This window comes from Mirounga angustirostris, unplaced genomic scaffold (assembly GCF_029215605.1).
Source record: "Mirounga angustirostris isolate CCGP_5_RB_7025 unplaced genomic scaffold, mMirAng1.0.hap1 SCAF_9, whole genome shotgun sequence".
NCBI lineage: Eukaryota > Metazoa > Chordata > Mammalia > Carnivora > Phocidae > Mirounga > Mirounga angustirostris.
Window position 1 is genome coordinate 31,825,604 of NW_026991717.1, and position 13,770 is coordinate 31,839,373.

Below are 13,770 nucleotides of genomic sequence, written 5' to 3' on the forward strand. Positions count from 1 at the left end.
TTCAGCCAGTCCTGTCAAAGCACAGCACTATTTTACTCGTCTCCCTCACTTGGGTATAAGTATACAGATGTGCTTTGTCTGTTTTACAGAAACTGTCAAGGAAGCAAGAAAGGGTTTTGGAGTTGGGGTTATAGAGTGAGTCATGGGCGGAGTCAGTTGTCTGTTCCTTCTCTTCTCACCCTTGTATATGATTCCTGGATACAATAATGTGTTGAATTCCCGTTCTGATGAGGAGGGGTAAAATGCTTTTTTGTGCCTCCATTGTAGCTTCATTCAATGTATTCCCACATTGCCTGCCATTTTTGGATCAGTCTTAAAATGCTTTACAAGCATTTGAATCAACTTCAATAAACCATTTATATTCTATAATGAGGAGTGTTCAGTGAAAATACTTAGGTTATTTCAAGCATCAGCATTGTCTATACCTTCTTTTTTGTCTTTGGCAGATTGATGACAAGAAAGATTTGAATAATTTCAGGCATGTTTGATGTGATTTAGCTACTTGTTGAATGCTAGCAGCATAGATATTTGGCACATCTTTAGCAAGTTCTCTTTACAGTTGTTTGTGTTTGTTTCCCCTACAAGATTGGGAACTTTAAGAGGTTAGGGACCTCAGTAATAAATGCCTGTTGAAGTGAGCCAAGAAAATACATCAGCAGACTCGGGGCCTCCCCAAGTGCTTCCCTAGGACTGTAGCTTCAGAAGGACCAGCTCCAAGTTGTTTTCTTCTAAGTTGTGGTTCCTAGAGCCGCATACACTCTTTTATAAAGAGTTGAACTATACTTTAGATAATGAGAGAATTTCCTCACTGTGTTTACATACAGATAGTATATTTGTTTGTTTATTGGGGTGGAGGGGCAGAGGGAGAGAGAAAATCTTAAGCAGGCTCCTAGCCCAGCACGGAATCCGACATGGGGCTCGATCTCACAATCCTGAGATCATGGCCTGAGACGAAATCAAGAGTCGGACTAAGCCACCCAGGCCCCCAGATATTTCATTTATAATGTGGTTGTCATTCTGGGTATTTTTTAAGCATAGTGTTGGTTTATAACTAATTTAAATAGTAGTTCACTGTGACCAGTACCTTTTTTTTCTCTAGACAAAACACATCACATAATTTCTTTGATTCAGGCATCTGCACTTTTTCTCTCTGTAGTAATTATTATTATACCATAGCATGCTTACTTTTTTATTCACAATTTTGTGTTTATTTTTGACAGTTCCTCCTTTGTCATGTGTTTGTGAATGCTATTCTTTTTTTTTTTTTTAAGATTTTATTTATTTATTTTGACAGAGAGAGAGAGGGAACACAAGCAGGGGGGTTGGGGGAGGGAGAAGCAGGCTTCCCACTGAACAGAGAGCCCGATGTGGGGCTCCATCCCAGGACCCTGGGATCATGACCTGAGCTGAAGGCAGGCACTTAATGACTAAGCCACCCAGGTGCCCCATGAATGCTATTCTTAAATATCTTCCAAAGTCTTTGTTTCTTCTGCAAACTTAGTGAGTTTTATGTTCCATCAGCTTGGTCATTAATGAAACATTTCAGTATGGAAAGTTCTGAATATGAAGGGGGAGGGGCAAAGGGAGAGGGAGAGAGAGAATCTTAAGAAGGCTCCTCTCCCAGCCCAGGGCCCAATGCAGGGCTTGATCTCACCACCCTGAGATCATGACTTGAGCCAAGATCAAGAGTTGGACGCTTAACCTACTGAGCCACCTAGGTACCCCAAACTGTTTTTTTTTTGGTCTTTGTTTTGTTTTTAAAGATTTTATTTTTTTGAGAGAGAGTGGGAGCACGAGTGAGGGGAGGGGCAGGGGGACAAGCAGACTCCCCGCTGAGTGTCAAGCCAGACTAGAGGCTCGATCCCAGGACCTTGAGATCATGACCTAAGCCAGAGTCAGATGCTTAACCGACTGAACCACCTATGCACCCCACCCCTAAACTGCTTCTTAGTAAGATTTACAAGGCCTTTTGGGATCTAGATCCTGCTTGCTCTCCTGTCTCTTCTCTTGTCATTCTTCCTACCACGTTCCTCCTTTTCACCACAGATCCTTCAGCCAAACTAAACTGTTTTCAGTTTTCCCAGTGTACCAGATGGTGTCCTGTCTGGGATTTTGCTCATGATGCTTCCTCTGACTTTCTTTGTAGGTCTGTCTTCGTTTGTGCTAACTTGTACTCATCCTTAGGACTCAGTTTAGATTTAGACGTCACTTCTTGGGGAAGCCCTCCTTCATGTGCCCATGGGTTTTTTTTAGTGCAGAAGTGCCCTTCCCATGTGCTCTCTGGGCATTCAGTGATCCCGCATTTACCCCACTGTATTAGAATTCCCAGCTAGATGTGAATGAACTTCTGTAGAGCAGGGGCTGTGGCTTGTTTGTCATTGACTCCTTAGTACCTCATGTTGGGCCTGGTGTAGTATGTTGTAGCTTAGTAGATATTTGTGAAACGAATAAATGAATGAATAAGTGAAATATTAATGTGATAATTTTTTCACTAATGATTCTCCCCAAAATTTTCCAAGGCAAGGCTACAAATTTTATGAGTTGATTTTTATTTTAAGCTTGAGTCTTATTATTGGCATCCATACTAATTTTTTAATACTCTCATTTATATTTACTATATTTTTTATTTCATTTAGTACGTTAATTTTATTTAGGTATAAATCATTTGTTTTTTAATAATTCTTGGCTTACTTTCTTTTTATAACCTTGAGATTTATCCCTACCTCAGGTGGAAGATGCGCTGTCCTATCTTGACCAGGTGAAGCTGCAATTTGGTAGTCAGCCTCAGGTCTACAATGATTTCCTTGACATCATGAAGGAATTTAAATCTCAGAGGTAAAAGATCTATGTGGTTGTATTCAAGCTTTGTGCTTGAAATGTTGATTTTGGAGGGAGGATATGGCTCATTCTCATGCGCTGAAAGATAAAGGGTGCCGTCTTTTGGGGGGTTTAATTTTTAGGGTCTTGCTTTTATTTTATGTATTGCTTTATTGATGACAGTTACGGGTCCTAGACCTTTATATTCTCGCTATTGGTTAATTTTTCTTAACTAAAATTTTTCTTAGTACTTCACCTCAATCAGGGAAGTAGACTGGTAATGATGAGGCTACCGGCTCTTTGAGTTGATTTAAGATACACTAATATTCTGGCATGGTTCACTGTTAGAATAATTCGTGAAAAATGTAGACACATAATGATTTATACTGGTGTGTCAGAGGGTGGATCTTGCATGGGAATTGCTCCTTTAGATTAACTCTTGAGTATCTGCTTGTTAGGACTGTTATCATGAATGTAGATTCTGTTCAAAATTGTGACCAAACCTCTTTGAATATGGGGCTAAAATTGCTTTGCAATGTCAGAGTTCTTTATGTTTTGTTGATTTTGTAATAATGCAGGTTGATTTTTACTTGTTTTCCTGTTCAGAGAACCTAGTGGAATGTGTATTTTTTTCTTAATAGGGTGTTGTCAAGCTTGCCACTTTAATTTTTGTGTGTGTGTGTGTGTGTGTGTATGTGTTTTGTTTTTTGTTTTAATCAGCATTGACACTCCAGGAGTGATTAGTCGTGTGTCCCAGCTGTTCAAAGGCCACCCTGACCTGATTATGGGCTTCAATACCTTCTTGCCCCCTGGCTACAAGATTGAGGTGCAAACCAATGACATGGTGAACGTGACAACTCCTGGCCAGGTTCATCAGATCCCCACCCATGGCATCCAGCCCCAGCCTCAGCCACCACCCCAACATCCTTCCCAGCCTTCAGCCCAGTCAGCCCCAGCTCCTGCCCAGCCAGCTCCTCAGCCCCCACCTGCCAAAGTCAGCAAGGTGAGCACTTGGAATACTTTGCATCATGTAAAATGCATCCCTAGAGAGCACCCTCCTTTGACATTTCCCCTTTATATAAGACTTAGAGACATCAGTTGTAGTGATTTCATCAGAGAAGATGCCATAGTCACATCCCTATAAGATGGTGTACATTTACCTTCCACATATTTATCTGTTTGAATCAACACATCAGTAACCTATAAGGACTTTTGTCTCCACCTCCTGCCTAGTGAACCCATGAGCACCCCAACAGATGGCCACTTTACTTGTGTACTAGTACTTTGACAGCACAGGTGGAAATGGTCTTCTGATGATCAGATTATGCTACTGCCCACAGGGCCATCATTTTATAAAAGTCACTTCCATTTACCAGATTAGTTCATATCAAGCCAAGCAGAAGACCCTATTGATGGTGGTGATGATGGTGGTGGAATGTTCTTATTCTAGAACTGCACTATCTGATACTGTCGCCACTAGCCACATATGGCTGTGTTTAAATTTAAACTAATTAAAATAAATTCAGTTTTTCAGTTGTAATGGCTACATTTCAAGTGCTCAGTAGCCCCGGGTGGCTTAGTGGATGTATTCTATAGGACCGTGCAGTGTGAAAGAACATTGCCATCACCTCAGTTCTATTGGACAGAGGTAGTTTAGAAGATTTTTATGTGGATTTCGGCAACAAGTGTCTTTTGACATTACAGATCTATGGAGAGTGAGGGTTGGTTGTTTTTTTTTCCCCCCTCTTCTGTTTGCACCTGTTGATTGAGCTTAAAAATTGCATTAGAAAAATTCTTCCCTGTAATTGGAGATGCAGCCACTTTTCAGGTTGTATTTAGAAAATTTGAGACTAAAATATCTGTATTAGAATGTGTGAGCCCTTTGCACCCCCTACCCCTGCCCAGTATGATTTGAGTTGGGCTAAAATGGCCTGGCCAGAGTGAATTAAGGATGTTTGTTGATCAGACATCTTGTTTCTCTTTAGCTTGACCTTTTTTCCTATGTCAGACCATCTCTGTTCTTGAAGAGAATAATGACTTTTTTCTTTTTAGCCTTCCCAACTACAAGCACATACTCCAGCCAGTCAGCAGACTCCCCCTCTCCCACCGTATGCATCCCCGCGCTCTCCACCTGTTCAGCCTCATACACCAGTGACAATCTCGTTGGGAACGGCCCCATCCTTGCAGAACAATCAGCCTGTGGAGTTTAATCATGCCATCAACTATGTTAATAAAATCAAGAACAGGTTCCAGGGCCAACCAGACATCTACAAAGCGTTCCTGGAGATTTTGCACACATATCAGGTAAGAGAGTTGCCCTTTCAGTCTGTCTTAACCAGGTCACACGCTGAGGGCATCTGGTCGGAGAAGAACTTGAATAACCATTATTATGTTCTCTAATTGTTACTGGAAGTCAACAGGTTAAAAACTGTGATGTGTGTTTATAAAGCTAGTTTGATTTGCCTGACTTTAATTGCTTTATAACAATTAGACAGGATTTTTAAGTTACTGCCCTGTGAAGCAGATGCTTATTTTCTGGGGGGCTTAGAGGATGGTTTGTGTAGTGTAGTTCATCTACAGTTGAAGGAGGAGACATTTCTCTAATGTCTTGTGTTTTAGTGTTTTTGGTAATGGTCCCCTGGGCATTCACATATACTGTCCTACTTTTATTTATTCTTTTATTTTTTAAAGGCTGTTTATTTATTTAACCTCTGTACCCAGCGTGGGGCTCGAACTCATGACCCCGAGATCAAGAGTTGCATGCTCTTCCAACTGAGTCAGCCAGGCACCCGTGTCCTAGTTTTAAAAAAATTGTCAGCCACCATCTTCCACTCATTTCTCACCTTAAAAGCTTGCAGTTAAAACAAGTGCTAAGAACAGAGACTTTTCTTCTTAGGTACAGCCCGAGTAGATAACATCCCAGAAAGTGTGCAAAAGGGAGTCATTCAGAACAGTGGCCCTCTAATATGATACCTTCCCATTTGCAATTTCCTGTCAGAAAGAGCAACGAAATGCCAAGGAAGCTGGAGGAAACTACACTCCAGCATTGACTGAGCAGGAGGTCTATGCCCAGGTGGCTCGTCTTTTTAAAAATCAGGAAGACCTGTTGTCAGAGTTTGGACAGTTCCTACCAGATGCCAACAGCTCTGTGGTAAGTTTTACTTAGAAAGAACTACACTATTTAGAATTATTATCTTAAATAAGTTAGGAAGCTGAAAACAGAAGCTGACTTTTTTAAAATGATATAATTTCTTTCATGTGTCTTACTTAGCTTTTAAGCAAAACAACGGCTGAGAAGGTTGATTCCGTGAGAAATGACCATGGAGGCACTGTGAAGAAGCCGCAGCTGAACAACAAGCCACAGAGGCCCAACCAGAATGGCTGCCAGATCCGTCGGCACTCAGGATCGGGAACCACCCCTCCGGTAAAGGTGAGAGTGGGCGGCGGCTGCAGGTTGTTCACGGGTTCTTATCCAAGCGTGTTGAAAGTTGGATCATGGGTACTCAGAGTGAATTGGTGTATGTCACAGAAACTCAATGCAAAGCTTCTTATCTGGCTTTGCAAAAGAATGTTAGAATATCACTGATTACACAAATTACTGAACTTTTTGAGTTTTTATTGTTTTCTCTATATTTTCTCTCTTCTCTGCTATTAGCCATCATGTCTTTTTTTGTTTGATGCTAAAGGTTTCTGAGACTAATTTTTCCCTTCCTCTGACTTGGTGCCTTCAACCTGCCTTGTGATAATAAGAAGGAAGATTATTAAGCTAATTGTTTCAGAAATAAGTCAAGTGGTCTCTAAAGTCCTCCTGTGAGTAAAGTGTGTATACTTTGTGAGATCTCTTTGGTGTAGAGGCCCATCCTGCCCAGGTTTCTTTGTTGGGTTGTAAGATCTTATCTGTATCATTTTAATCTCCAAGGCAGGACCTTTGGGCTGTAGCAGGAGGGGATCTTAAATTTCTGTTAGTGACGTATCACATAATGCTTCTCGTTATAGTAAACATTGGTAGTCTGCCTGTGGAAAGCTAGGCTTGTGCTCTTCCACTTTGATGTGGTGCAGCTGTGTTAGGGACAGAGCTAGGTGTATGTACTGAATGTTGCTTCAGTGAATTCTAAAGCAGTATGTAATGTGGAAGAGATGGACGTGTCTGCAGAATCTAATGAATGAATAATAAAAGTTAGTGGAATTTCTAACAGTAGGAGGTGAACAAGCAGAGGACTACAAAGACTGACATGTTAGGTGTTGCTCACACTTTTGAAATCAGGCTATTTTTTTAGTGTTTGTAATGGCTTTTCCTTTTGAAAGCAGATTGAACGTAGAAATAGTTTATATTTCGTCACTTTAGTAAAGAGTATTATATGGGTAGCAAAAATGAGGTTGGCAGTTAAGCTCCACTCTTGCATTGGTCCCCGCCCACACTTGATTACCCTCAGGTGGAAACACTAGAAAGGGGGGGATTAGAATTCCCTACCTACTTTTCTCCTTAGGCAGCCTGAGCAGCAGAGGCTTTGGCTCTTGAGAGAGTGTACTCTGAGGTGGTCAAGGTAAATGTGCTGCTTCTCCCAAAGTTTGTGCATTTCTTTGCAGGTAGTTGAGAGATGGCTTTTTAAAAGTGAATTCTTGCTTGACAGTTATGTCATGGCCTGCTCACTCCCTTTGAAAACGTAATCTTAAATTGGTCCAAGTAGATCTTGCTGACGAGAGTCATTCCTTCTCTTAGGAAAACAAACTGTGCCTTTTTTCATGAATTTTTAAATTGGATTATGGTTACAGGTTAAAGATTGATTTCTATCCACTTCTGCCAATGTGCTCCACCTCTTTGCCTCCACCTCTAAGAAGCTGAGATAGTGGCACTAGGTTCCAAATAGTTACTTTTGGCTAATGGAAAAAGTAAGGATGTTCTGTTATCACAGTAATGAGGTGACCATTTGTAGAGAGAATATTTGGGTAATAGAATGATCTGTGAACCTCAGGGTGAGATGGAGAAGATGGGTAGAAATCTTTTAGGGGGTAAAGTGAGTGAGTGATTTGAATTCTCTCATTTGTTGCAAATTATTGACAGCAGTGGTCAGTGATGGACCCATTGAACACAGATGAAAATAAAACTCCAAGAACACTACTTGGCTCTTATATGTTTGTATTTTTCCTTTTTTGCAGAAGAAACCTAAACTGCTCAGCTTAAAGGATTCTTCCATGGCAGATGCCAGCAAGCATGGTGTAGGAACAGAATCATTATTTTTTGATAAGGTGAGTAATGATTGAATTAGATTTAATATAGGCTATTAATGCCAAAAGAAAATCACCCTATCCCCAAGAAGATTTTGTTAAAGAGACTTGAAGCTGATAGGACTTTCTGCCTGTTAACATAGTTTCTAAGTTGTAGGTCCTTTCAGGCTACCGGAACCATTAGCACAGGTAGGGAAATATAGCATTGTCTGTTTTGGTTTTGTGAAGTAGTTTACAGCGTTTCCCATGGTGGAAGACTGCTTTTAAAAAATGCGTGATGTTACTCTTGAAAGATGTTTGGAGGTACCCACTGTATATCCAGGTCTGTACCAGTTGTTGAGAATTTCAGATGACTTGTGATCTTCTAATTGCTTGTGGTACTTATATGTGGTATCGCATACAGGGTTTGTGAGATTTCTGATATAACTGTATGTTTTCAAAGTTCCCTAGGTGATCCTGATAAGTAGCCAGCGTTGTGATTACTGGTATAAACAGTGTTGTGTGGTGTATTGGTTTAATTCTCCCCCTATGTCTGACATCCTCCTTGGAGTCAACTTGATGACTACCAGCCTGCTTTCATCAGGGTAATTGGTAACTGTCAGACTTCTCACTGACAGGAACCAGCCTGGAATGACCTGGTGCAGATTTACCCTGTCTTGCAACTTTGGGTTTTTTGCAAAAGGGCAGGTGTTTTAGCATCTCCATGATTGGTGCCTCCTGATCTCTCTCTAGCCTGCTGCGCCTGTGTGAGCTATCCTGCCTAACAGTTGAGTCTTTGGCTCTGATTTGAACCATTCCTGAGGGCTTCCTGGGCATTTAGTGCTTTTAACGGCAATGTGGAAGCCCAGCTCACAACCAACAAATGACAATGAAAGAGTGGAGGGGTGGGGTGTGAATAAGTTAATTTTTTAAAGAGTGATGGTATTTTTTTGTTTGTCTTTGGAGTACTTATTTCTTAGAGACACGTACTGATATATAGTTGACCCTTGAACAATGCGAGTTGAAAATCTGAATATAACTTGTGACTCCCCAAAAACTTACTGTAGACCAGAAGCTTTACCGATAATACTTAACAGTTGAGTAACACATATTTTGTATGTTATATATACAGTATACTGTATAATAAGCTAGAGAAAAGAAAATTTTTAAAATCATAAGGAAGAGAAAATACATTTACAGTGCTGTATGTATCAAAATTCACGTGTAAGTGGGACACAGTTCAAACCTATTTTGTTCAAAGGTCAGCTGTAGAGATGAAATGTCTGAAATTTGCTTTAAAATTCAGTGGTGGAGGAAATGGTTATAGATGAAGTAAAATTTACTATATATTGATCATTGAGGCTGGGCAAATACATGGGGTTCATTAGACTATTCAGTCTACTTTTGTGCATGTTTAAAGGCTGATAAAAAATTAAGTCAGTCAATATTATGTATACAAAAAGGACAGTTCTCTTTCATCTTTGGCTTTGTGAAAAGGCATATTCCATGTAATGTCTACTGACTGATAGTTATAAAAGTATACAGGAGCCTGGAGAAGGGGTTGTTGCTAAACTGCTTGGTTTGGTGAGGATCTGTCTACAGTCCTCACTAAAGGACCACAATACTAAATATTTACTTTCATTTTTTTTTTTTACTTTTTAAACTTTTTTTTTTACAGTTTTTTTTAAGATTTTATTATTCGTCAGGTAGAGAGAGTGAGCACAAGGAGGGAGAGCTGCAGGCAGAGGCCGAGGGAGAAGCAGGCTCCCTGCTGAGCAAGGAGCCTGATGTGGGACTCGATCACAGGACCCTGGGATCATGACCTGAGCTGAAGGCAGACACTTAACGACTGAGCCACCCACTGAGCCACCCAGGCGCCCCTAAATATTTACTTTTGAAATTGAAACTCCACATTGGTCATCTAGTCAGGCTAGTTTTACCTTGTGTATGACATTGAACATTTTTAGGTTTTTGGATGTTAAAGTGCTCAGTATTATAAGTGGAGGAAGGAAAAGGATCAGTTCAGAGGACAGAAGTGTCTTATTTAAAAAATTATTCAAGATTACCAGAGTTTAAAAACAGTGTTGACAAAGATTATTGCTGTAACCATCTGTTAGGAGAAGCAACAAAAACTAGGGTAACTCTGATATGGTTGGAAAATCAAGCATATAAGAACGTAAATGTAATACTCTAGGATCTCATTTATATATTTTTTTTATCGTGGAACATTTTAAACATGTGAAATGAAGGAGCCGAGTGGAATGACTCCTCATGTACCCATCATCCAGCCTCCACAGTTCCCTCCTGCTAGCCAGTGTACTTGTTTCATATGTACTCTCACCCACCCTAGCTTACTTGGAGACAAATCCTAGATAGTATGTTATTTCATCCATAAGTATTTAGTAAGTTTCCTTTTAAAGTGATACTTTTCTCAAACATAATCATTATCACATCTAAAAAAACTAATATCAGCTCCTTTAGTATCATCAAATAACTATTTAAATTTCCCAATCTTTTAAAAGCAATCTGGGATCTCTTGATTTCCCATCTAACTGTTTCTCTTCTGGTTGTCTCCATAAGGTCCGAAAGGCTCTGCGGAGTGCAGAGGCCTATGAGAATTTCCTGCGCTGTCTTGTTATCTTTAACCAGGAGGTGATCTCTCGGGCTGAGCTTGTACAGCTAGTCTCTCCTTTCCTGGGGTAAGTGGAGTGAAGGGCTCAGCCTTGACAGGTGCTATGGAGGTGAGGGTATGTGATGGGCAAACATGATTTGATCATGGTGGGTCAGTTAGTTGACTCATAAAATGTCAGTGTCACAGGAGTCCTCCAGGAATTCTTCTAGTTTAACTCTACAGATGGAAAAATAGGCAGAGAGGGCATCAGCCAAGACTAGTGGTTTCTCGATGCACTGAGCAGTGTTGGATGTTTATAGAGACCAATCTCTTCTGGGGTTCTAGAATCTTGACTGTATTTGACAACCTAAGAATGATCTGAGCATTAAAGCGGTCTTCTTGATTAGAAGAACAGCTGGTTATTGCTTAGTTTCGGTGCAACTCTTCCATCAGTACCCTAACTGGTCTTGGAGCGCTCTACAAGAAAAGGGGAAGCCAGATGCTCAGAAGCAGGACTTCTTAGGCAGGAAATAATAATTGTCATTGGAATTTGTCCCTGGTAGCAGAGTTCTGACCCAACACCAAATAGTAGTAGCCATACCTCAGGATAACTGCATCGTGCTTCTAATTGCTCACCAGTTTTTGGTTTGATTCTTTAGGAAATTCCCTGAATTGTTTAATTGGTTTAAAAACTTTCTGGGCTATAAGGAGTCTGTACATCTGGAAACCTTTCCAAAGGAACGAGCCACAGAGGGCATTGCCATGGAGATAGATTATGCCTCTTGTAAACGGTTGGGCTCTAGCTATCGAGCCCTACCAAAGAGTTACCAGCAGCCCAAGTGTACAGGACGGACTCCTCTCTGTAAAGAGGTAAGGCCTTCCCTAGAAAGGATCAGCCCTCAATCTTCTCCTTTCTCCAGAAGGGAGTGACACCAGCGATTGAGAATTTATGTGAATGAGGAAGTCAAGTCCCTTCTTTGTCTTTTCTCAGAAGAAAATGTTTTATACTACTATCCAGAACCTTTCCCATCTTTGCAAACTTGCTAAAGGTGAAAGCTGTAATGTTAGTCATTTCTCCCATCCCCTAGAGTTATGTCTGTCTTTTTACTGAGAATGCTTAATTACCAGAAAGCTTTGTTTTGTTACACTTTAGCTTCAGTTTCTCTTCTTTTACCCAAAGGTTTTAAATGATACTTGGGTTTCCTTCCCTTCCTGGTCTGAGGACTCCACCTTTGTTAGTTCCAAGAAAACCCAGTATGAAGAACACATCTATCGTTGTGAAGATGAACGCTTTGAGGTACAAGCTCCTGTATCATTTGGAGGTTGTGGAAATGGGAGGCACTACATGCTAAGACATCTTAAATATCTGTCTGTGAGGCTTGGCTTTTTAAGACCAAAGAGCCAAAGTCTCATGTTCTTCACTAGTAAATGCTTATTGTCCTATTTACAATGCTTTCCGAGTTCATCAAATATATCAGTAATATTTTAGGGCAAGGGTGACCTATCTAGGCCACCTTAACCCTTTTGAAGTTATCCATTGATGGCTGAATAATAATCCCTTGAATTTTTAACAACATTTTAAAGTTTATTGTGTTTTACAGGGTATACAAAACATATATATATCTTATATCTTAAGGCTGACTGGGCTCTCTCAAAGAGGTTTAATTATTTAAAGTGTGTATTGTCATTCTTAGCAGGTATCTTGACATGGTTAGCAAACCAGCTCTCCTGTGAGAACTGGAATTCTTCTCTCCTATATCTGTTATTTATTTGGCTCCTTGTGAAAGAAAGCGAAATTAGGGCTTTATTTTAAAGTAGTTGGGAAGGGAAGAGCTGGAGTAAATAAGTGAGCTGGGAGAGCCTCTGTACCAGGAGTAGGAGCACTGATAGTGGGCTCAGAATCCCCAGTGTGTTAGAACATCTAGCTCACTGATATCATCAACAAAAAGGGAATGTTCAATGTGTCTGAAGAGGTAAAATGATGTGTATCCTATTTAATGTATTTATTGTATAAAAGTGACCGGCCCTGCTTATTCATATAGATGGGAGAGATCTTGCTCTTTTTTAAATCCATGCTGATTTAGCTCTGCCAGCCATTCCCCCTTCACACTTGATTCAGCTGTTTCTGACATGTCTTGAATGAAGAGCCACATGTTGTGGCAGTCACTGGCAGGTGACTGGCCCCAGTGTTCATGAGGAGTTTCAACCAGTTGCACAAAATGAAGTCATGACAGATGCTAACTTCCATGGAAAGTTTTATCAGGCTGAAGAAAGCATTTCCTTGTTACCTATGTTTAGTAAGGTTAGATGAGTTAGAAAGCAGAGATTGGCATCTTTTTCTGACAGGATGTTCCTATTCTCAATTGGTATGCCTATAAAAGGCAACATCCGCATTTCTCATCTGTGATTACAGGCATGAGGATGAAGGTGTGTGTGCATGTGCTTAGGATTGAGTGGGATGGGCTAGTTTGAAGGAGCATTCCTTTATACCTCAGGATAGGTTAGTGATCCTGCAGTGTGGACAACCCCCAAATTTCAGTGGCTTGAAAAAACAGATTTATTTCTTGATCATGCTATATGTGCATTGATGTTTAGTGGGGGATCCTGCTCATCAGAATTACTTTAGGACACTTTTTTTTTTTTTTTAAGATTTATTTGCTTGAGAGAGTACGCGTGCACACACATGTGCCGAAGCAGGGGAGGGGCAGAGAGAGCCGGTGGGGGGCGGATCTCAAGCAGACTCCACGCTGAGCACTGAGCCCCCATGAGGGGCTCAGTCTCAGGACCCTGAGATCCTGACCCGAGCCGAAACCATGAGTTGAAAGCTCAGCCGACTGTGCCACACTGGGAACACTTCCATAGACATTTGGTCACGGGACCCTGAGACTTCTTGTTTACTTCGTTTTCTGTTTCTCATATGGAGAATCTTGTGTGAAGCCTAGGACAAGAGTTACTCAAAGGTTGCTAGTTATATCCTTAACCAGATCTGGGTAGGCCCTTGCCAGAAAGAAAGTGCCAGGAGTTCTGTTAGAATTTAAATGATTACTCACAGACACGACATTGAAGTCCTTAAGGAATGATAGTCGCTGCTCTTACTATTACTGGATGTAGAACAAGGCTATTAAACATTTAAATAT

At 40.7% G+C, this 13,770-nt stretch overlaps 1 protein-coding gene across 4 annotated transcripts in view; it reads left to right on the forward strand.

Annotated features, from left to right (window-relative positions):
• The window catches only part of SIN3A (SIN3 transcription regulator family member A), a 70,445-nt gene that overhangs the window by 27,273 nt on the left and 29,402 nt on the right, over positions 1-13,770 (forward strand). For all 4 annotated transcript variants that reach the window (XR_010404941.1, XM_045899663.3, XM_045899662.3 and 1 more), the window contains exons 4-12: positions 2,729-2,835; positions 3,538-3,820; positions 4,870-5,121; positions 5,816-5,968; positions 6,089-6,247; positions 7,975-8,064; positions 10,603-10,721; positions 11,293-11,503; positions 11,814-11,930. Coding sequence is in view for 3 of the 4 variants with exons in the window: in XM_045899663.3 (XP_045755619.1) it covers positions 2,729-2,835; positions 3,538-3,820; positions 4,870-5,121; positions 5,816-5,968; positions 6,089-6,247; positions 7,975-8,064; positions 10,603-10,721; positions 11,293-11,503; positions 11,814-11,930 (1,491 nt within the window). In the remaining variant the exon portion in view is untranslated. The remainder of the gene's footprint in view (positions 1-2,728; positions 2,836-3,537; positions 3,821-4,869; positions 5,122-5,815; positions 5,969-6,088; positions 6,248-7,974; positions 8,065-10,602; positions 10,722-11,292; positions 11,504-11,813; positions 11,931-13,770) is intronic.